This window comes from Carassius auratus, chromosome 38 (assembly GCF_003368295.1).
Source record: "Carassius auratus strain Wakin chromosome 38, ASM336829v1, whole genome shotgun sequence".
Lineage (NCBI taxonomy): Eukaryota > Metazoa > Chordata > Actinopteri > Cypriniformes > Cyprinidae > Carassius > Carassius auratus.
In genome coordinates, this window is record NC_039280.1 from 11,455,238 (window position 1) to 11,479,741 (window position 24,504).

Below are 24,504 nucleotides of genomic sequence, written 5' to 3' on the forward strand. Positions count from 1 at the left end.
ATAGCCTAAAACTTTTAGCCACCTTTGTCGATGTATTGCAAGATAATCCAAGAGTTTGAATAGCTATGGATACCTCCTCAAATGACAGCATCTTCCTGATCGTGTACATTAGCCCTCACTAACTTGTATTCAAACTTTTGTTCTTACTGAAACGTTGTAATGCCCCCCAAACCCCGCTATAATTCGCACCCTGAAAAGAGTACGAACAGCAGAATCTTTGTTAGTTTTAATTGTTTTTTTTTGCTGACTCTCTCCATGGCCCATAGGGCGGTTTGGGTTCGCTGAGCGCAGCTTCTTTGACAGTGAGTAAGTTGATTGAATATTCGGGTTTGGTGTGGGAGGCGCCTGCGGCTGGCTCTCTCTCTCTCTCTCTCTCTCTCTCTCTCTCTCTCTCTGCCCTGAACTCACGAGGGGGGCGGCAGGCGGCGAGCACTGCACTCGCAGCAGGGACGCGGTTTGAAATCCGATCCTAGTTCATTTTTTTCCCTCTCTCCAGAGCCTGGTGCTCAAACTGTTAGTGGGAGTCTGAGAGCCAAGCCTTCACACGGCACCAAACGCCCCGCTCTTCACAACAGACCCAGCGGCGCAGCGGAGCAGTTGTGCCCGGACAGCGCAGCGCAGAAGAGCGGAGCTTCTTCCGTAGGACCCCGAGACCCTCTTACGAGCCAAAACTACATAGGCTAGGTGCTCCTTTAGATGATACAGGCCAATGTGCTTTTGAAACACTTTTCAGCGGTTTAAGGACTGGACAGAGTCGGACAGCTCAAGGCTGTGTGTGAATACGGCATCTTCTCAAACATTGCACTGACTTCACGTCTGTTCAGATTTTCTTCACGCCTGGATTTGGAAACTTCAGTGTATTTGGATGACTTGCCCCATGAATGTGATTCACGAAACATCTGGAAAGGATCCCGCAGACCAAGCTTTCTCAAAAAGCCGATAAATCAATTTTATTTCGACCTTTTAAAAGGATTACTGTCAAGAAGGAATTTGGTGAGGAGTTTATAATTACAATTCTTATTTGTACATTCTTATATTGTCTTTTGTAATTAGCCTAGCTAAGTAATAACGGAATTTGTTATGAATATAGAAACATGAATTTTAAATATTAAAATAAAAGTATACATAAATCAAAAAAAAAAAAAAAAAAATAGATAAAGTTATAAAATGCATACTCCATTACGACAATAGCAAAGTTTACGGCTGCACTCATGCTGCATCATTTATATTGACGCAAAGCAACATCAGTGCCGTTTCTAATATATAGGTAACTTTAAAAAGTGAAGTCTGCATACTTTACCAGTTTTATATAGCATTGAGTTTTGACATAGACCTTGGAGCAGGCAGAGCTGGTCAGGCCAGGTATGTAAAGTTGCCTTTGAGGGGTAGGAAATAGTCTTATTCTCATATTTAGTTGTTCCTTGTTCCAGTTCCAAAAGGTGTTTATCAATTGGTCTATTAATTCAATCAAAGCTTTCTGAATGGAAACAAAGTTTTAGTGTAGAAGTGAGCTGCGGTGACATGTGGTGTGTGCACGTATCGCTTACAGTCGGGCAGGTGTTGCGCGGTGTGTGTGTGTATGTGTGTGAAAGAGAGAGAGAGAGAGATAGAGAGATGGAGAGTACGAGTACCGCGTGCTCCAAAGCTGATCTACCAGTCGCGAGAAGCCGCACCTGTGTTGAAAGAATTCACAATATGGCTCAATTAAAACTGTTTGTTGCTTATAATTCAGCCTGTTGTGTGGACAGTCTATCTGAGGTGTGAAATTGACTCTTTTCCTGAAGCGCGAGTCAAAAAATAGCCTTTAATTCGTCAGCAGCTGGTCTTTGTCATGGAGTGTAGGTGTTTTAATGGTGCCGAAACCCACCGTGGGATGTAAGGTGACAGGAAACAAAGTCAAGGGCGCTTATATCAACCGATCCTTCACACTGCATGAGTTTAATACAAAATGGTTAGTTATTCCCTTTAGACACCCCTTATATAGAGCCATTTACATTTTTACCTGTTGTAAACTCAATAACTTGTTAACGGTCACTCAGTTGGCATGTCTTTCTGATGAGAGACTTAGCCCTTTACAGCTTGACGTATGACGCATTTTAAAACCAAAATTACATCCATTTTTTTCTGCGGCCACCTCAGCAGGGCTTCATTTGTGTTGTTTTTAGCTCACACTGAAGGGAACCTCACCAGTTTTTCCTCCGCCGTACCCACGGGCCATCTGAAACCAATTGCAGCTATCGAAGTGAATTAGAGTCTCTGGAGGTGTTAACGCGGGCTACTGGGGGCAATTAGCCACCTCATGTACTAGTCATTCAAAGCTGTCTGGAGTCCGTGGTGAGAACTGAACTGGGATGTAAACTGTTAGGTTTTCCTCTAATCTCGATGATATCATTATTTTAAGCAGATCTATTGTTAATGTAGGTTTCTTTGGGCTTTAAATGACTGACAGCAAGAAGTTTCTACATAAGATAATCATTAATTTTCTAGTCATGTGTCCCGTGCACTTTTCAATCCAGCCTTGGTGGAACTAGTAAAGGTCTGTCTAAGGCATTCACACAACTCAAATGTGAGAGGTCATGTCATCAGGGAAAAAAGAAGCTCTTTTCAATTGGATCCTCGAGTAATTATGACCCTTAGCGGACTGGTGCTGGCTTAAAATCAATACGATACTCTGTGGACTTTCGAAAGTTTGAGAGTTGAAGTCCTTAATATGTCATGAAACTATTTTTCTCTAAAGTTCCTTGTGTTATTAGCTACTGGTAAGATATTAATATAATAGGCTATATTATTAAAAAACCTCAACAAAAAAATGTGCACAATATCATTTTACACACAATGCACAATGCAATCCAAAGGCTAAAAACAGCATGAATGAAAACGAGGCAAACAATAAACAATGTTACCGCAGTCTTTCGCTCTTTTTTTCCTTTTGCTTTTAATTACACTTCTGTTTTTCTTTTTCTCTGAATGTCTTTGTGGACAGTGTTATGATTTATGTAAGCATATGAGATGATGGGTTTAAGGCTAGAAAGCATAGAAAAGTCACTGACTGAGAAGTTGGGAGAAACCCATAATTTCACAGTGACAAACATCTGTAAATGTGGTTTGAAAATGGGTCCTCTTCGAGTTATCTGTTTGATGCATTCCTCCGTGGGGATGTTTAAAAGGGTGGGTTAAGGAGTTTAATTCTCACCTTTATTCAGTTGTCTACACTGAAGCAATGCACAAACCCGTAGCCTCACATACTCCCACACACGCGCTGACAAAGCTCTCAGAGAACCGCAGGAGGGCGAGTGAAGTCCTTGGAAGAGGATTACAGCCAAACTCTAATAGAGACACCTCAGACTTCAGCTTTTCATCTGCTGTCTCTCTCTCTCACTCTCTTTATCGCTCTCATACTCTGTCTCCCTCCTAATCCCTATTTTCATTGGCAGATTTTAGCCTGGGCTGGCCGCTGACATGGCTGCACAATTACTGGAGATTACTGACATTTTTGAGTCCCAGATTTGTTGCAAGGTGTGACTAGTGTGTGATAGGATTCTATTAAAACCTTCTTTCACCCAAAACTATTAGACATTTCACGCATAAATGCCCAGGATTTGAAAGAAATATACTTGCACTGCCTTGTTCAGCTCTGTAGTTGTTCGCGTTGCATAAAAAAAGAAAGTGATATTTTTTATACTTTAATATTTGTTCTATATCAGAGTTGACTGAGGGGTCTAAAAGCAAAAGACGGAAAAGTAAAAATAAAAACACAGTAGCTAATGTTGAATTATCGGTTAGACTGATAATCATAATATTTCAATAGAGTCCAAATCAAATTCTTCAGTAATCCCCTAGATAAACAGTGACTCTTCTGCGAGACTTAGAGTTTTACACACCACACAGAAACACACTGTAGCACACATAATTCATGTCATACAGTCCCAGCTGCCTATATCCATAAACTTTCATTTGCACAGAAGTATATGCATTTAAGTTTGGGGTTAGTTTTTAAAAGAAATGATTGCTTTAACTTAGAATGAATGGTGACAAAAACATTCTATTTTGACACTAAAATAAAAAATAAAAAGACTTTCAGACCCTACACTTTTTGAGGGTATGAGTTAAAATGGCTTATTATAAATGCATAGATAAGATACAAGCAGGCACAGTCAATATTCAAACTGCACCATGTTGTTTTAGGTAACATATATTGTACAATCATCCATTTATTATCGCTAAATAAACCAAAACATGGTGATCAGGAAACTCTATTATCTTTACAAAGAGGGTTATTTTTGTGATAAGGACTGGCTTACTGCACATAATCCCATTTATTACACTGCTTATCCCCAAATAAATAAATAAATAAATTGTGATTTGAGGTGAAATTACAGCCTAATGAAGAATGTTGCCTGGTGAAATGGTCAATTAAGTTTAGCTCTCTTGTACCATAGAATGCTGTGATCAACCAACCAGTATCAACTACTCCAAAAAGATGCATAATGATAATAATACAAGATAAGGCTTTTTTTCCAAGAATATATCAGAGTTTTTTTCTGATTTAGGCCTCTCCACTACTTTTAAGCTTTGTTACTGTAAGATAATATGGCTCCAGAAAAATATTTAAAAACACACCTACGATACCCACTCCAGAAATATGCTCCACAAATAAACCCTTCTCTCCTACAACAGCAAGTCCTGATACACTATCAGCCCACAGCGCAGTGCACGCTCCTGCTCCACCGGCCAGAAAAAACACTGAGTTACTCAACACACCAGACCGGCTTCTCTCCTTCTTTCTCTTCAGTATGTGCTGACCAAGAATCAAGCGTCTGCTCGTCAAGGGAAAGAAAAACAGCGCCACACTAGCCTCAGGACAGTGTGTGCGTCCGTTTAAGAAGAATGCCACAGTTTAGAGTTAACGCAAACATTTTGTGTGTCTAAACCAAGGCTGCTCTTAAATAACAGGAGTTCAAGTTTAAAGCAACACAGATTCCTCTCAAATTCTCAGTGTCTTTGAACGAAAGTCTCTCAGCGGGAATCAAATCATGCAGCCTACATTATATATAAATATATATATATATATATATATATATATATACATATATATATATGTGTGTGTGTGTGTGTGTGTGTGTGTGTGTGTGTGTGTATTTAAAGCTCTTTACATTCCTTTTATTGCGACTAATGTAAACTCTCTATGTGGCAAGAGGCAGACACACACACACACACACAAGTCACAGTGTTAGGGGAGCATATGTTTTCTTTAGAGAGATAAGTGTGTTTGTGTTAGCTGAGTGAAAGACGTGTTTCACAGTACATGGACCAGAGAGAAGGAGAAAAAAGGGAGAATAGAAAAAAGAGATGGCAAAAGAAAGTTTACAACAAATCCCAGTCTCGTCTAAACTAGTGTTGGACGTATAATATAAAATTACTCACTTTCATTCGCTCGTGGCAGTTGTGTGTGGTCGTCGCACTTTATTTTTCAATTTACAGTGTACTCAGAGAGACTGCTGCAGACATTTGCATGTCAGCACAGAATTCCAATAGAGTGTTTTGAAAAATGTGTACCATGTCAAAATAACAAGAAACAGGCCTAGGTTTTATTGAATATCTGTGAGAATTTGTACTTTTTATACTGTTAAATGAAGTGTTTGTTCTGTGTTCCTTCTCTATTTGACCTCTGATTGTTGATGGTGTTTTTGTGTTTCAGGTGGGGGGCTGGCAGCAACAGGACCGTGTTTGTGTGTGTGTGGCAGCGCTACATTGACAGCATGTGTGGAACGGTGGAGGATGTCTGAGTCTGGTCTTCGTGGTGAGGACACTCGTCCCTGCGTCACCCGGCCCGGGATGGTCCCACTCTGTCTCCTTCTGTACCTCGCGGCCCCCATCTTCCCTCCAGTGTCCAGTGCCCACCTGCTGTCCCCAGAGCCCACAGGTCAGATATTACATCTTACCTGCTCTGTCTCTTGCACTCAAAAACCAGGAAATATCTTATGTTTCTCAAGCCTGGAAAAGTCATTTTAAATACACATTTTGCATACAAACCATTCAGTTTAGGGGTCAACAAGATTTTTCTAAAATAAGTCTCTAATGCTCACCAAAGACACATTTAGTTGTTAAATAAAAATTCTGTAAAAAAAAATATATATATTTTTACATATTATTGTAATTCAGAATAACTATTTTCTATATTAATATATTTTAAAATGTAATTTATATAATAGTAAAAGTGAAATTTCACAGCAGCCATTAATTGTATCTTTTATTATTATTATTATTATTATTATTATTATTATTATTATTATTATTATTATTATTATTATTATTATTATTATTATCAATGTTGAACATTTGAAAATACATTTTTCATGATTCTTTGATGAATAGAATGTTCAAAAGAATAGCATTTATTAAAAAAGAGAAATCTTTCGTAACATTACTGTCACCATTTATCAGTTTAATGCATCCTTACTAAATAAAATTATTAATTTCTACAAAAAAGTATTGTTGATCCTAGTTTTTTAAATGATACTGTGTTTTGCTTTGAAATCCTTGGTATATAGATATTCCAATACTGATTTGTGAATATTATGACTTTGTGAAACAGATTATGTTCACGGTATCATTACTGAATCAGTCTGAAAAAGAGCAATTATTAAAACACTAAGTTTTCTGAAATGACTGGAAAGGTCTTGGTCATGTCTATTTGTTTGCTCTGAAACATTTTGCCACCTAGGTATACAGTAGGTCTTATACAGAGGCCACAGAGATATTTTGTTTTAAAATGAATGGGTCGATTCTCTAAAATGAATCAGTCAAACTATGTTTTCTATACTAAGTGATTCATTTTGGTTCATCTGAATCCTTGCATCTCTTCTTTTTGAAATCAGTAAACCTTCATCAAAGGATCTAAATTGATATAGGCTTCACTTACCTGTGTATCTCACACCTTTTTTTCAGTACACGCACTTCTCGAATGTATTTGTTTGATACTTTCCGAAAACAGAGGATTGTTTGTTATTATTTATCACATGATGAAAATAAGTGGTTGTCAGTGATTCTGTGTTCTTAATGAGCTCAGGTTACAGCCTCTTTGATTGGGCAGTATGTAACTGACTGAGTTTGTACAGTGGCACAAAGTGGGTATTGTTTCAATGAACACTTGTGTAGCTGATATTATGTAAACACACTTTGTCCTTGCCATTGATTTATAATCCCACAGTTGACGGATGAGGCCCTGCAGAGTGGATTACATGACAGCTAAGAGTGTGTGTGTGTGTGTGTGTGTGTGTGTGTCTCCAGGCAGATAACGTCTGCATATGTGGGCAGGTATGAGAGAACCCATGTTGTTGAGAGGTGTTGATCATTATCAGTTGTTTGTTAAAGACAGGTTTCTTGGCTGAGTTCACCCTAGTCTCTGTTGTGATTGGATTCTAGATGGCTCTACTAAACATGTTACAGTCACTTAGAAAATAGAAAGGACATTGATGCTTTCTTGGCCCATTTCTCTGCTCTGTGAGTGTGTGTTGGGAGAGATCATCTGATTGCTAGTGGATCTGATTTCTCATAATGATAGCAGGTAAATATTAGGAGACGGTGAGAGAATTACAGTTAATGTTCTTACATGGTCCAAAGGAGAGAATGCAGAAAGTCTTTAGCAAAACCACAGCATAAACAAAGAGGGATTGTTATGAGACAAGAACCTGCAAACACTTCACCACCCAGCTCCTATTCACTTCTAATCCTAACAACCAAATCCCCTGTTTTTCTCTCTCTTTCTTTCTATTCCTCCATTCATCTTTGTAGGTCTGTGAATCCAGAGACAGTAAGTTTAAATTGATCATTTCAGACAGACAGATTAAAGCAATAAGCCACAAGAGGCCGCACATTACAGTGAAGTTTACATGAGTAAGATGTGTTCTTAGGCACAGTATGAAGCTGTATATGAAGTAAAGTAGCTGTTGTGATAAATTTAACACAATGTGTGTGTCTGTGTGGCATGTGTGTGTGTGACATTGTGTGTGTTAGTTGGGGTTGGTTCATCCTTTTAATGCTCTTTGAAACTCACAGCAGGTCAGCAGATTAATTATTATTGAGCAAAGAAACAAATTCTCTAAATGGTGTCTGAAACCACCTGTTCACACCTGAGAAGAGACTGTCTTGTACCAGATCCCTGCTCAGTATTGCACACAGACAGAGGCACAGGCGTCTGAAGCAAGTACACACTTGCTGGCCTGTCAACCTGTAGGATGGGTGTTTTCAATGTAATTATCCATTCCCCTGAAGGACATTACTAAGATACTTACATAAAGTCATAAGTGGTAAAACAAATGGCTCAGGACTTGCTTTATTCCTTGTCCATTCTCTTCTTTCTTATATCTGTTTTTGTCATGTCAAATATACAGAGCATATGTTAACTATACTATAAAGACTCCAAGCTTCGGGGTGTTCTAAAAGGCTTTTCTTAAAGGTTAGAGTTATCATCTAGTAATTATAATTAGCTTTATATATACAGTATATATATCAAAAATAGAAGTTTACGGTAAGCCTTCACTTAGCCAAGTCGACGAGTGTGTTTGAGTGTGTGTTGCTGATTTCCCTCAGCTCCCCTATACCACTTCTGGCAGTCATGAACAGATGGCAGAAGTTATGTGCTGTAAGAAGTCCAACAAACACACACATAGACGTGTACACTTCTCCTTTACCACCCATGGAATGAACCTCTGCCTTGGCAGTATTCCTGGTCCAACACATACCATCCCACATACACATCCACAACAAACCAGAGCTTGATGTGTCACACAAACAGCAGTCCATCCATCAATCTCCTCTGGAGTTTGGTTAGATTTAAGCTTTGGCTTAGCATCTTATATATTAGGCTCCTCTGGAACACAAAGTTCTTTATGACGGCTGCTTTCTCTCCTGGGATGCTTATGAATAGTTTATAAAGCATTAATAATGCATTTATGACAGTGTAACAACACTTATACCGCACACAGATCAGTTTGTAACTGAAAGTGATCAAGTGCTGGCTTTGTTTAGCAGTGTGCGAGCATTATAAACTGTTATAATGTTACACAAGGACAGCAGGCCATATTAAATTTTTGGTTTCAGTTATTAGCCGTTTATACTGCGTGATAGACTAAACAGTGTGTCACATGTTTGGGGGAATCTGTTTTTGTTTAAAATTTTGAGTTATAAATGGGATTGCATATTCATGTTAATACACTCAGACTGCGTATGTGTGTGTGCGTGTGTGTGTGTGTGTGATTTTGGATATTTCTGAGCAGCTGTTGCCAGTTGCTTCTGGGTATCATTGGCTGGAAGGAAGCAAGGCAAAGGATTAGTACTTTTCCTGCCCATTAATACCCAATCTCTCTCTCTCTCTCATTCTCTCTGAAAATGCTATGTTTCTATTCATAATAAAAGACAGAGTGGGTAAAGGGGGCAGGGCAGGGGCCATGGAGAGGTGACGTGTTTGTGTGTGTATTTTGTTGATCGCTTGTGTTTCTTTGAGGGCAATTTGAGGTCACAGAGTTGAAAGAGTAACATCTCAATCAGCTCATCTCTTATTCTGTCTGAACTTTGTTCGCAAGACATCTCACTCTGCTTTACAGCACACATTTACACATTTGACATACAACAATTTATTATAGTGATAGACCCATTAATGTTGGCCAAAATGAAGAATCAGACAATGTTTGCCTATTTAGAGATATACGTGAACGCATTTCAGTACATTGGCCATTGGCCGTAACCAAATCAGATGATTAAATAATGGGGAATAAGTACTGTATTGTATTAAACACACACATACACACACACACACACACAGTCCTTGTTACAGTGTAATTATACAATTAATTATGGCATACTTTTAATTAACTACAGTATTTACTTTAGGGATTAGTTCAGGGTTAGTTGCTTGTAGTTGTACATGTAACGCGTAACAAGGACATTATAAAAATGTTATCTAATTTTATATTCACAGGATGTTCAACATCAGGGTGGGATCAAATGTAAAAGTACCACTAATATGAATATTTAGTTTATGTCATAATAATTTAATCATTAATAACATTTAAACAACTCCAAATTAAACACTTTTATATTTACAAAATACGTTTTTGTTAACCCTAATTCTGAAAAAAATAATTTAAGAGAAAAAACTGGATCTGGAAAGACATTTGTCAAATATCCAAAGATTTGCTGACATTACTTCAGATTGAGAGCATGTGTTTGTTCATTTTACAAGCTGCCGCAGTGTGTTCTGTACAGTGTGTAGGGTTTGAAACTAGGCCAGTTCGTCTATGGAATGACAATTAAGATGGTCCAGTCCCTGATTACAACCTTTGTGTTTGTTTCAGTGTGTGGCTTTTCGAGTATGTAGACATGTGAATGTGTTGGAAAACCTTTGAAAGAATGTTTTAGGACAATGATTAAAAACAATGTACATGTATATTTATATATATTTGTATGGATGTGTGCTGAAGAGCTTGGCTCAGACTCTGGATGTTCAGTACATCCAGCTTCCATTACTAATTAGCGCACTGATGCGGGAGGGTTTGTGTGAGTGTGTGTGTGTGTAGACAAAGCTTTTAGGATGCAGCAGCTTACTTAAACTTTCCATAGGGGCACACACACACACACACACACATACACACACACACACACACATGCTTCAGCAAGACAGAATAAAAGAGGTAACAAACAGCAAACGCTTCTCCCCACAACCTATTTTTCTGTCATAATCCTAATCGCAGATTGTGTCTTTCTCTCTTTCTCTCCCGCCAGTCTTATTCAGAGGAGGATCCAGCTCAGAAACTTGAGGTTTTTACATCCGGCATCTGCGATTCACACATACAGTGGATGCAGATTTCAGCTTTAGAAAGATAATTCTTTAACGCAACAAGATTGGATGATGTTGAGACTGAGTGAGTGGAAAGGAGATTGCATACGAGAAATGTGCATGAATGTGTGTTGTGTTCAGTCTGAAGGTCAGACGACAGTAGGGGATGTTGACTGAGTGTATCACGCCAAACGGCTGAAAGCAGCGGGAAACGACAAAAGAGCAGACAGGCACAGCTCCGGTTGGTGCGAGTGTGTGTGTATGTGTGTGTGTGAGTAGATAAAGGTGCAGACTAATTACCTGCTATAAATCAGCTACATGTATTGATAACACTGTGTCACAATAGATCACGTACCTGTGCTTTCAGCCATGACTCTGTGTGTGTGTGTGTGTGTGTGTGTGCGTCCGTGCGTGCATGTGTGTGTGTGTGTGTGTGTGTGTGTGTGCAGACTCTCTATCCTCCCCCCATATTCTCGTTTTAACCTGTCGTTTTGTTGCAACACCCAAAACAAGTGGAACCAGAGACTGTTAGTCGTACACACATTTATCACATGCTGTCAGCTGTATGTGTGTGTGTGTGTGTGTTAGTGAATGTTGGAACTAACAGCATAGCGACTCAATACACGTCCCTAAAAGCAAGCAAATAAATCAAGAGGCCACATTAAACCCCACCCAACACACACATGTTTGTGTGTGTGAATGTGAATCATTTATTTTATTCTAAAAATGCTTAATGCTTACATATACAACACCGCTAAAAAGTTAGGGGGTTTAAAAGAAGTGAATACCTTTATTAAACAAAGACACATTAAATTGATAAAAACTCAATAACAAGTTTAATTGCAATAATGTTTCACAACATTACGTTTTTTACTTCTTTTTGTTCAAATAAATGCAGCCTTAAAAGCGATTGAGAAACTTTAAAAAATTTAAGTCTAACAAACCCTAAACATTTAATATGTGTGTATATAATTTTCTCATATATTATATATTATACTGAAAACTAACAGAGATCTAAGATCTAAGACACATACAGCACTTTTTAATCAGATGCAAAAAGTGCTGTTTTCTGATTACTACTGTAAATGCCCTTCTTACACAAACACACACAGAGTGTTGACCTGTTCGTTTCATAACAGCAGTCAAATATATTCTAGCAACTGCTGTGTTGCCCATGGCAGCAGGTTTTAAATCACATTTCACATATTACCCTGCACAACTCTGGCAAAACACAAAAAACCTTTCATCTTTTCCAAAAGATCAAAGGAAAACTGTCCTCAATGCAAGTGTGTGTGTGTGTGTGCTGAATATAAAACAGTGCTTGAATCTACAGTGATTATGAAAATACATGAAGCTGATTATAGAGTGAAAGTATGATTACAGGCTTTGGGGAAGGTAGCATTGTGGTCATGATGGTTCAGGACATTGCCAAAGGTTCACATCCGGAATGGCTGACCACTGCTGAAATCTAGTAATCTAGTTTTGCCTTTAATCCGATCAATGTTGTCATGATGTCATATCCTGTGGCTTCAGAGTGATTAGACACATGATACTTATGGCTCAGATTTCCAGTCATATTTCAGCCAAGCAACTACCATTGAAATAAATGGAAATGCCTAGCAGAAAGCAGATACATACTCTACGTTCTGAATTTCAGAGACCGGTGACACATGAACGGGGTTTGTGAGGCTTCATAAAAGTCTCACCTGATCTGTGGCCCTCAAGAGGTTCCTATATCAGCCCTGTAAAACTTCAGCTCTCACACTGGCTCTATTCTCCACACACCTCCTGGGAAATATGGGAACACAGTAGCCATTTATGATATTTATTTATAACCCCTTCCCCCACGCATATTAGTGTCTTTCACTGGGCCAAGTATATGTTACGCAAAAACATACTACCTCTCTTTCACAGGATATAGAATCGACACACACACACACACACACACAGCAGCATTTATTCACTGAAAGAGCCGCCGTATGATGTCAGCACTGTGGTGCCTGTGGATTTGAGTGGTATAGAGGGGGGAGAGAGAGGCAGAGGAATGAGTGAAAGACAAGATGAAAGGTAAAAAAAAGGGGACGGAGAGGCAGATGTGACGGCATCAAGAACTGATATGAGAAGTGATCAAAGAGATATTAACACTTCACGTGGCCTTCAGAAAGCCTCAGATGGTGTGGTGTTTTTGGACTTTGCACTTAACAGGGTGTGTGTATGCGTTCACGTGTAGCGGGCGATCTATAATTCATACACCCAATTCTGTATTCCACTCCAGCTTAGTCTTGTCTGCAAGCCGTCTGCCAACACACTCCTGACCTCATACACATACACACGAGTGCAACATCTATCAGATGTATCAATCTTTTGTAAGTCTGTCACCGCTCTTCCTAGAGATGAATGTCACTTTGAAAAGAGAGAACAAAAGAGTGATAGAGATGCTACAGAAAGAAAACCAGGTTTATTGGTGGTGATGGAAAAATGAGAGGGAAAATGAAGGACACTCTGTCAGGTGGAATATTTATTCCAGCATGTTGCATTTCTGCATCTCAGTGGGGTTTCCCGCCGTTCACCGTGGTGGTCAATAAACATACTTGTTTATTTTTCCTGGAGTGCATTTGTGTGATTTTTACTTGGAGATATCTGAGGTTAAATAAAGATTTAAAATCATAATATGTTTATCATCTTTGATGCTGTTTTTGAAAATCAAATCCTTGCATAGCTTTGACAGGAAACACTGACATCTTAACAATGCTTTGGGGGGAAAAAACAGTTAATCTTAAAATATAAACCATATACTGTAAATAAACCCCAAAAAATTTTTTTATATTTAAAATAATATAAATATATAATATATAATATACACGTACATTTTTTCTCCGTAAATTTAACAGATTACAGTTACATTTATTTTGTAATTAAATTAAGTTTTTCTGTTTAATGTAACTAGTTACTCCCCAACACTGCAGTTTACATTGCCTTTCTATATACTTTAGCTAAAAGGGTTACTCCAACACCAAAATGAAAAAAATTACATTAATCACTTACCCCATGTCGTTACTAACCCGTTAGCTTAGTTCGTCTTCAGAACATATTTTACCATATTTTGGACGAAAGCCGGGAGGCTTGTGACTGCCCCATAGACTGTCAGGTAAATGACACTGTCAAAGTCCAGAAAAGTATGAAAGACATTGTCAGAATAGTCCATCTGCCATCAGTGTTTCTATCTGAATTTTATAAAGCTACCAGAATACTTTCTGTACACAAAGAAAACAAAAATAACCACTTTATTCAACAGTTTGTCTCCTCTGTTTCTCTCCACTTCATCCCAGCGCCATTTTGGAGAATATGAGCTGAACGCAGACAGCGTACACTCCTATCGCGCCTCTGACACAGAAGAACGTAAGCTGCCTGCGTTCGGCTCATATTCTCCAAAATGGCGTCTAAAGTAGTTATTTTTGTTTTCTTTGTGTACAAAAAGTATTGTCCGTCGCTTCATAAAATTCTAATTGAACCACTGATGGCAGATGGACTATTCTGATGACATCTTTCATACTTTTCTGGACTCTGACAGTGTGTTTTACTTGGCAGTGAATGGGACAGTCACAAGCCTCCCGGTTTTCATCCAAAATTAACAAATCTTTTACGGGTTTGGAAAGACATGGGGTGAAGCATCCCTTTAATGTGTACTAGAGTTGTTCCGATTCCGATACTAGTATCGGAAATATCTCCGATACCACAACAAATTCTGGCATCGGCATCGGCGAGTACATGAACCCATATACCGATCCGATACCATTTTCTTAAAAAAGACCTAGTTATGACCGCAAGCTTTGCCTAACTGCTGCACGGTTCTTCTTCGCTGCTCAAAATGCATTGAAAACACAGGAAGTTGTGCTGTGTTGCCACAAGCAACCCCTGTTTAGAGCAGCGAAGAAGAAATGAAAACGCGTTAGCAGCCCTGATCTATATATGACTGGATCACTCATCACATTCTAAACTGCCAAAAGACAGTGAAGCCGCTTCTATATTATAGATCAGTGGTTAGCAGTATGTCTCTGTAGTACCGGTAGTTACAGACTCTCAAGTATATTCAGTACCGGCAGCTGCGTTCAGTCGCTTCCGTGTAAGTCAAAGCGCAGGGCTCCAGACAGTAGCCGAATATATACTAGTGTCTGTGAATATTAAACTGCAAAATACTATTTAAATATTACTCCCGCAAAATCTACATCTCTGTGGGTGACTGGCACAGATGCGCGAGAGCTCGCTGTTTTGTAGTCTCTGCTGTGTGTCATGAGGACACGAACGCATAAACCGTCACTTCATGAGAATTTACCGTTTCATTTGAGAATACTGTCATATCATAAACACAGACACTCAAAGATCTTCATGGCAGCCCATTAAAATAAATGTTTGGTTTACATGAGTAAATTGACAATATATAAAGCTACTGTTGTAGCCTACAGTAATAATAATACGTCTCTATAATAATAATAATTATGCCTAGATGGTTGCTTGTTTTTTACTTGTTTTGTTGTAAAGAGATTATCTGATTAATAGATCTTTTTTTATATTCCTAGACTTATTTGTTGCAGTTTTTTTATACAGTTATATTGTAAAACTTAAATACCTTTTTTAGTTTGCGGTGTTAGATTTTTGGCTGCATTTGAAGTTCTTTTTTGCATATGAAAATAAATAATACTGTCAAATTCATGTTAGATAATAAAAATACTGTAATAAATACAGTAGTTCACCATGTATTTGTTCATGTTTTATTGAGGGATCTGTCTGAAGCACACCATAAAAAGAATTCTAGCAATTTACACAGGGCTAGTAGTATATACAGCTGTATATACAGATACACACCCAGGTATCGGATCAGTACTCGGTATCGGCCGATACCCTGAGCCCAGGTATCGGAATCGGTATCGGGAAGAGAAAAAGGGTATCGGAACATCTCTAATGTGTACCTTCAAGTGACTTTGGATAAAATATCTCCATTAATCTAATTTCGTTATCGATACTTTCATTTACTGCAGATTACATTTACTCCATTAATTCGTCTTTCTCTGTTTTCTCTCTGTTAGATTGGGTGTCAAGTGAGGTGGAAGTGTTTCTGGAGGACCATGTTGCAGGAGTCGGGGACACTGTTGATCTGTCCTGCACACCACGTGACTTCCTGGTCCCCATCGTGTGGCAGAAAGATGGCGATGCCGTGTCTCCTAACAACCGTACACGGGTGGGGCAAAAAGTGCTCCGTATCATCAATGTCTCCTATGAAGACTCGGGGGTGTATTCCTGTAGACACGCCCACAGCAGCACGCTGCTAAACAACTACACCGTCAGAGTCTCCGGTCAGTCTCTCCGAATTATGTTGAAGTAGTGTTGTCATTATTTTAGTACAGTAGCACAAGCTCAGTCATGCAAAGCATTGCTTGGAAACTTGCCAGTCAGACTTATCCCCAGCAGGCGAACAGGTCTTGAGACATACTCCCAGCACACACCTACAGGCTGACTTGACGTTTATCATACAAAATACAATAACACATTTGAAGGCAGAATGTTAAATAGTCTACATGCTGTTTAATATTCCACACGGACTGAACAGGACTGTTTTAGACTGTGACGAGGGCTTTGCCCAAATAAAAATAAGGAAATTACTAAAATAGTGCCTCCTTGGGAAGGTATGATGGAAAATAGCATATTTCAGTCCCTATAGATTTAAATAAACACCAATGTTGTTTGTGTGCGCATCACATTTGGCCCATTGAGCCGACCTGTCCGGTATAGTTATCTTTTACTATAGAAACCTTTAAAGTGTCACTGACTACTGTATGTTTAGAATGGAATCTGAACACTGCTTTCTATGTAGTATACTCTGTATCTATTATTATTATCATTCAAAAATAGTGATAGAGTAGGCTATGTCCTGTATTATACAATGCTACACATTTCATACATTTCATCATGCTGATACATGATTGGAATTCAGTGTGTGTGCCGTTTAATTATAGGCCAAATAGAACAAAATTAGAACATTTTATAGTAGGAACATGTGTTCATTAGAATTAAATTAATAATTAAAAAAATAAAATGTCATATAAAAAAAATAACACGTTTAAGTCAATCAATAAAGTTAAGGTAAAGAAAAAAACATCTATAAATGCATTTTAATATTACTTCCAGTTCAATTTGGCTAATGTTATAATGTCTATGCATTTGCCTGATTTGCACAGTATACATATGAAATACTGCAGAATAGTATAAGTATGATAGTTTGCTATTTCAAACATGTTCATAATGTAATAAAAAAATATCATTAAACTCTAAGACAAACAGACATTACATGATGGAATGCAGAGATTTGTTATTGCAGGGCGTGTGTGTGTGTGTGTGTGTGTGTGTGTGTGTGTGTGCTTAAACGGTAGTGTGGAGTGATCTTTGGTTCTGTAAATTCGTGGACACAAGCTGAGCTGCTCATTGACAGCTAATTAGGCTGTAATTATCTGGAATCACCTCATCATTTAAAGCAGATGGAAAAAGTAAGAGTGTGGGGAGAGTTTTTTTTTTTTTTTTTACTGACATGTGTTTGGCATTAGACCAGGGCAAATCAGCTCTCATTCTTACCAGCATCTGGAAAAAGACAAAAAAAAAAATGGAAATGGGCACGCAACCTTCACCAATTATCACATACTGATAAATAGTCCACAAGACAGCAATATCCTGTTCCACACACTTTAGCACAAGACACAGCTACCAGACACACTAACAGACAGCAACACACAACCGAGCTTTACAAAGATACTTCATACTGTACTAAAACACTCATCATTAATCACCAATATTTCATTCCAAACCTGTTTGAGTTACTTTTGTGTGTGGAACATAAAAGAAGAGGTTTTACAGAATGTTCCAGCTGCTGTTTTCCATAATGAAAGTGAATTTGGACTAATTTGTGTACTATATTCCGAGTCTTCCAAAGCTTTAGAATAACACACAGAAAAACAAACTGTTTTTGTTTTTCATGGTCTTGCATGTCTTCTAATAAGGTGGCCCTAAATGGTCAACACCAGGTTTGACGTCAATAACATAATTTGTTTACATGGGTTTTGTCATTTACGTCTTGACAATTTTTAACTTTTGGGTGTGCTAATTTTTAAAAACATGTTACACTGCAGAACAAAAACAATATTATATAAGACAAATCTCCATTAGTCGCTAAAAACTGTTAAGCCACAAAATGCAGTATATCTGATGGTTTGGTGCAATAAACACTGTGAAAGCCACACACAGAAAGCTTCAGTGTCCCAGTAACAGCATATCTTTAGCACTAAATAGGCCTAGTGTTTGATTTCACGCTCTGCTGGTATTTTAAGAGTGTGTGCTGTACAGTTTTACCTGTGTAAATGTTCACAGAGGAGGAGCTGAAGACAGAATAATCTCTTTTTCAGGGTCATGGCGATTTTTTCCCCTCTCCCTCTGAATGAGTTCATTGAGAAGCAGAATACGAGAGTGTGTGTTGGTGCATGTGTATTTCAGGACATGAGTGTAAAAATACAGCTGTTGTCAGAAATCTCAGAGACGTTTTACTCACTGAATCTCTGCTAACATCTGCCATCCATTAACCGCTGTGTGTGTGAGTGTTTGAGGGGGTGTGTGTGTGCAGTAATTGGTTTTGATTTGTTATCAGTTTATTTTCCTCATTCTGCAGATCATATGAATAGGTTCATTGTTCATACAGAAAGGCCACTGTGCGGTTTAAGTAATAAGATCGTTCTCTCTCTGTCACTCTGTCTCTCTTAGACTCACTGTCCTCTGGTGATGATGAGGACTATGATGAAGATGAGGACGATGCAGGTAATGGAAATGGTGTGTTTCGCCCTCTTATTTCTCACTTCACTCCTCTTTTTTGATTAAGATTTCCCTCTGAGAGGTCTCTCTGTTGTGTAATAAATGCATTAGATTGCTGTCTTTTTTAGCTGGGGTTAGGTTGCATCTCATTTCATCAGCTGCTTTTTTCTCCCACTTGATGCTAAAACAAATTCTCAGGAGGGATCGAGAGAGAGAAGGAAAAGAAGAGAAATAGTTTAAAGTCTAACAGTGTCAATTGAAATGTGACTAAAATTTGAGAAAAGTTCCTCAATATCTTCAAACTTGTGTGTAATAAGTAAAAAAAGAAACCAGACGGATATTTACTTTCTCAGTGTTTTAGTGTTAGTAAGTTCTCATTTTAGTGACCTGGGCTGTGTATCTCAAAAGCATTGTTAGCTTGAGTACATCGTAGACCCGTTAAAACCAATGGAGCTATGATCAACTTAGGTTTGTGAAGCTTTTGAGAAATGCAGCCCTGATAATTTTTTTTAAAACACATATATTTTAAACACATTTTGATAAATGTCTGCGCAGGCAAATGTATGTCAATATAGCAAGAGAATCAGAATCATTGGTTCTGTCCATATTTAAAAAAAAAAAATTAACTCAATAATATATATATAATAATTAAAATAAATGTTACAATTAAATAGCTAAAATAAAATAAAATAAATAAATATAAATATTCAGTGAAAAATGGAAACTTACATTTAAGTATTCAAACTGAAAATGTAAGAAGAAAACTAATAACTAAAATCTAAAAAGTACTAAAAGCTTACTAAATCTAAAATTAAATAAAAAAAATTATCATTGAAATATAGGTAAATATTATTATAGTACATAAATAATACTAAATCTCTTTTGAAACTCTACATGATACAGGATGAGTGGCATCTTTTTCTGAGGGAGAACAATCTGATATTCTGGAGACCCATTTATCTTTATTTGATCTCATTGCTTTGTAGGAGAAACAACTGAGATTTGACAGAGATCTTGTTAGTGACTTTTCACAAAGAAAGAAAGAGAGAGGGAAGGGAAGGGAAAGCTAATGCATCTGTCTGCTGTGGAGGGATCAGGGTTGGGGGAGGGTCTCAGGGTTGAAGGGAGGGCATGAAACGAGGGATTAGGCAAAAACCAAAACCCCTTTAGAGTTTAATGACCAGTAATCCAGCTCTAATTAAGAAAGAGAGAGAGAGGGCTGAGAGCTGTGAGGTCTGGGCTCTCTGGAACATTTGAGAAGAGCTGAGGTCGTGTGACATCTGATGACATCATTCTGTAATATCTTAATGATGCAGTGCTAGTTACTGCTCTCAGTTTGGCTGACTGAAGCAAGCTGTGTGTAATATCAGCTGTGTAGAGTTGCGCTGTACTTTGATGGCTTTTTTTGGCGGTAGAATAAAAGTGAATGAAAAAAAAAAAAGCTGGGTCACTGTAGATTCGTGGTTCCCACTTCAAAGCTCAAATTGTCTGTATTGAACTCTATAAAATGGCAAACCACACACACATCTTAGGTCCACTGTTTGGTACAGACCCATGTTGTGGTCCTATCATATCACTGACCATCTGAGAATGCAGTGAAAACTGGAAGAGTGTGTGTGTGTGTATGTACAGGCATCAGTGTATCAGTTATGCCAAAGGAAATGCCAGCCTGCCAATCACCCTTCACATTACAATCTGATAGCATGAGCAATAACACAAGAGAGAATTATATTCGGTCTACTTAATGGGTTTACTGTGTGAGCGCGCATCCACAGATGTGTGCTCGTGAGCTCGCATGTATGTCTGGAGCGAAATGTGGCGTCTGTGGGTTTAATCGCCAAGTTTGTGGGTTGATCTGATCTGGAGTTAATTGTTTGAGCAGGGATGAAAGTATGTTTACTCAATCTCTTAAAGACACACACACACACAATGTTCAAGACTTGAACTGAAAATAAAAATAATGACTATTATTTTAGCTAAAGGATGTTACTGTAAGTATTTATGCTGTGATATTTAGCATTAGCTGCTAGGAAGCGTAAACACAAACCTGACCACATGACAGTCAACAATATGAACTGAATTTGTGGGAGGGTTAAATGGAGGAAAATTGCTCTGTTATTATAATAGGCTATTATTAGGAATCCGCATTGTGTGTTCACGGCTCTGTGAAGGAGTTAACACCGGGAATCTTTCAGAGTTCTGTCTGCAAGAGCATAAACTCGCCTCAGACTAACATACGAGTGTATGTAAGCTTGTTTGCTTTTCCAAACAAATTTTAAATCAGTCTGGGAATTAGGCAGCCAGTCTGACGCTGCCACAGAGCGAGCAAGAAAAATCTTTCCATAAACATTCACCCGCACGAAGACTCCTGGAGAGGGAACACCCTACCCCCTAAACAACTGTGCTGCATGTAAACATACACTTATATGTGGATCATTTGCACCTATGGATTCATGTATTATACACTGACCTGCTTTTGTAAACTTTGAAAATGTCATGTTTAGTTGATATTTTCAGCAGCATCTGATTTTATTCTTATATTTCTAACAGAAGCTCCATACTGGACCCGTCCTGACCGGATGGAGAAGAAACTGTTGGCCGTTCCCGCTGCTAATACAGTAAAGTTCCGCTGTCCTGCTGCCGGCAACCCCGCTCCCACCATCCATTGGCTGAAAAATGGGAAGGAATTCAAGGGAGAGCAGAGAATGGGCGGGATTAAAGTAAGACAATATGAATACCTATTAAGAACATGTGCGTGTGCATGTGCAAACATGTGATTGTGTTTAGGATTACAGATAATAAGAATCTGCAATTATTAATAATTTATACAGATCCTCAACATCTGCTCCTTCAAGAGCTCTTTCTCTCTCTCTCTCTCTCTCTCACACTCTGGATTTTATTTGCTCATCATCTCTAGAGGATACGTCCACCTGTTGCTGTTCCTCTGAAAGAACAGAAGAGCACAAAGTTCTGTGTGGTCTTGTTATTTATGTGTTGATGCATTTGTGCGAGTGTTGTTTGTGACGTGTTTTGGAGACTGTCCACTGATTTTTTTGATTATTTGTATTTATTATTGCCATTTTTTTAATCTTTCAGGGCTGTTGCTCCTTAATGCTCAATGATTTAGCCCTCACAATTAAGGGATAGTTCACCCAGAAATAAAATAGTTGTCATCATTTACGCTCCTTCCAAAAAAGTGGACCTTTTCCTTTCAGGAGCAAAAAAATACATTTGTTGTTGTTGTTTTCTTTTGTCTTTTTGGTTCTTGTTTTACAGAAGGAAGTAGGTCATACAGGTTTTCAGCTACATGAGCATGACATTTCTGTGAATTCAGTTTTTCAGTGAATTACCCCTTTAAATCCTATAAAAAATAAATAATAGGCCTAAATAATAGCATTATTAAACACAATTTTCCCGAAGAGGCACACATTTTTCCTATTGGAAAGGAAAAGTCATGAATTACATTTAGTCTTTAATATCTCTATAATAAAAAGATAGCCTAGAGATGAAATTGAAAACAGATTGAGACTTTCACTGAAGACTTTTATAGGATTTTCTCCTAATTAAAAGACACCAGTAATTTCAGACATCCCCTCTTCAGATGAGATCTCAAACTGTGCTCAGATTTGCAAAGAGCTGAAAATCTGAAATCAAAAGATCTCAATGTAAAATATTACTAGCATTGGCATTAGCATTGCATTGCATTGACTTGTATGCATAGAATATAACCAGTGTCCTCTAAGAGAGACATTTAGAAACAAAACATCGACCTCTCCACCTCTCCTTGGCCATAGTGTGACCGGCCCGCCCTTACAAACACACACACGTATACACACACCAGGGGTCCGCACTGACCCAGGGTCATCCTTTATACCAGACCTGTCCTCTGCATCAGCACAGTCACTGTTAGCATAAAGATCTCTGACAGCATCATAATAGCTTTATTTAACACACACATACACAGGAGCTTGACAGCTCACCCTGAATGTCTTCTGTCTCTATTAAGACCAAGGCTAAAAGTCACGGCTCTTATATTTATTCAAAAGGATGTGTGACCCCCTTGTGTGTGTGGATATGACAGGCCTGATGGCTTGATAACACACTCAAGGATGTGTTAAAATGAGAGTTAAATTAATGAATTAAACATGACAGATCAGCATATTCCATCTTAAAGCTCTCTTTTTTTTGCAATGCAAGGGGAACAATAATGCTGTGATTATGTTTCTGTTGGCACTGGAGCCGGTTATAAGTCTCTGGCTGAGGGTCACGTTAATTGCTGACTAAATGCGGTAAGATTGCCGAATGATTTTTAAGTGCAAGAAAATGAGTCACATGTTGTACTCTCATTGTTTGAAACGATTCTTGGCTTTGTTTAGACATTTGACTTTCCCACTGTTTTGCCCACACACATTAACACAAACACACACATACAAACAGACACACATATCTGTGCCTGACTGGCAGGGTTCTAAGGTCAAAGGTCAACTCTCTATTGAGTCATCAGAAGGGGGTGGTTCCCAGAGGGTGTTGTTGTGGCGATTTAGAGACCTTGATTGACAGGGGGAGGCGTGGCTTTTGTCATGCTCACATATGGCAGCCGAAGTCACATTGTTAGAATGCTAATCTGTGGCACTGTGGGTTAGTCACACCTCACACACACATACACACTGGTGTTTTGTAAAAACGCTGCATTTGAGTGTGTGTTTGCGAGCAGTTCGCAACATATTCAACAGCTCAATTGACGAGTGAGCTGAAGAAAGACGGTTACGTCCTCTGAAAGATGTCTCAATTTCAGTTGCACTTCTCTGTGGGACCACCAGTGCTAAATTATACATGCTTGGAATGTCAGTGAATCTCTAGTCCACCGACAAATGTGCCTTTTGTCTGTAGGCCACAGCAGTGTATGTCTTTATTAACTGCTTAGGTGCAATTTGTTATTCATTTATATGTAACAGTATGTTTAAAGGTCAAGTGTTTAATATTTTCGGCTGTTTAACATAAAGCTAGTCCACTTTGCAGCTTCTTTCCAATAAGTATTTTTCCAAAAAGCCTTTTAAGTATTTGTGATCCTTTGTCAATAATTTAACAGTATTTGATACAGTTTACACAGAAGTAAGCTAAGAAGGAAACTAAGCAGCTTTCTGTTGGTCAGCACTGCCAGTTTGCTTAATCATCTTAAATCCAATCTGAATTCTGCATAGGGATTTTTTTTTACCTGAATGCATATTTCCAGTCATGTGGATGCCTATTGAAATGACTGCATTTCTATATGACTGACATAACAACAAATGACCAGCTGTTGTTTAGGGGTGTGTTTATATGACATAGTTGATACTACAATCATAGACTGGTGTGGAAAGAGTAATACATACAGATGAATTTACATATAAAACCCAGAAACAAATCAGCATGCATTATTCTGTTCTGCATGTCTAGAAAACTGGCACAAGCAAAACTTTCAACCAAATTTTTTTTGTGAAACCCGTTTGAAATTTTTAAAAATTCTTTTAAATTCAGTTTTCTACCACTAGTGACCACTAAATACACAACAATATGAACTGAGAACTGAGACTTTCATGTTAGGGTATGTATGATTATGGGCCATCTGTACAGTATTGATGGCTTGTTTTAATGGTGAAACAGGGTGTTTCCAATGAGACTACTGTACTACTTTCCAGTGAGAGAGAGAGAAAAGAAACCGTTTTGTCATTTTAATGACTCGCCCTGGGGTCAGTTGTTTTTGCTTCCTGTCTCTGTGGGTCAAATTAAACAGCACCACTATTGGAACGAGCTCGCACCGTTTTGACACAACCATAAAT

At 38.3% G+C, this 24,504-nt stretch overlaps 1 protein-coding gene across 6 annotated transcripts in view; it reads left to right on the plus strand.

The window, feature by feature from the left end:
• Positions 1 to 402: 402 nt before the first annotated feature.
• LOC113057063 (fibroblast growth factor receptor 3) overlaps positions 403 to 24,504 on the plus strand; it is a 42,339-nt gene continuing 18,237 nt past the window's right edge. For 4 of the 6 annotated variants that reach the window (XM_026224094.1, XM_026224093.1, XM_026224095.1 and 1 more), the window contains exons 1-5: positions 403 to 993; positions 5,699 to 5,923; positions 15,922 to 16,188; positions 18,638 to 18,703; positions 21,236 to 21,405. In XM_026224094.1, coding sequence (XP_026079879.1) covers positions 5,779 to 5,923; positions 15,922 to 16,188; positions 18,638 to 18,703; positions 21,236 to 21,405 — 648 coding nt within the window. In that variant the 5' untranslated portion in view covers positions 403 to 993; positions 5,699 to 5,778. The remainder of the gene's footprint in view (positions 994 to 5,698; positions 5,924 to 15,921; positions 16,189 to 18,637; positions 18,704 to 21,235; positions 21,406 to 24,504) is intronic. The other 2 variants (XM_026224097.1, XM_026224098.1) reach the window with 1 other exon arrangement.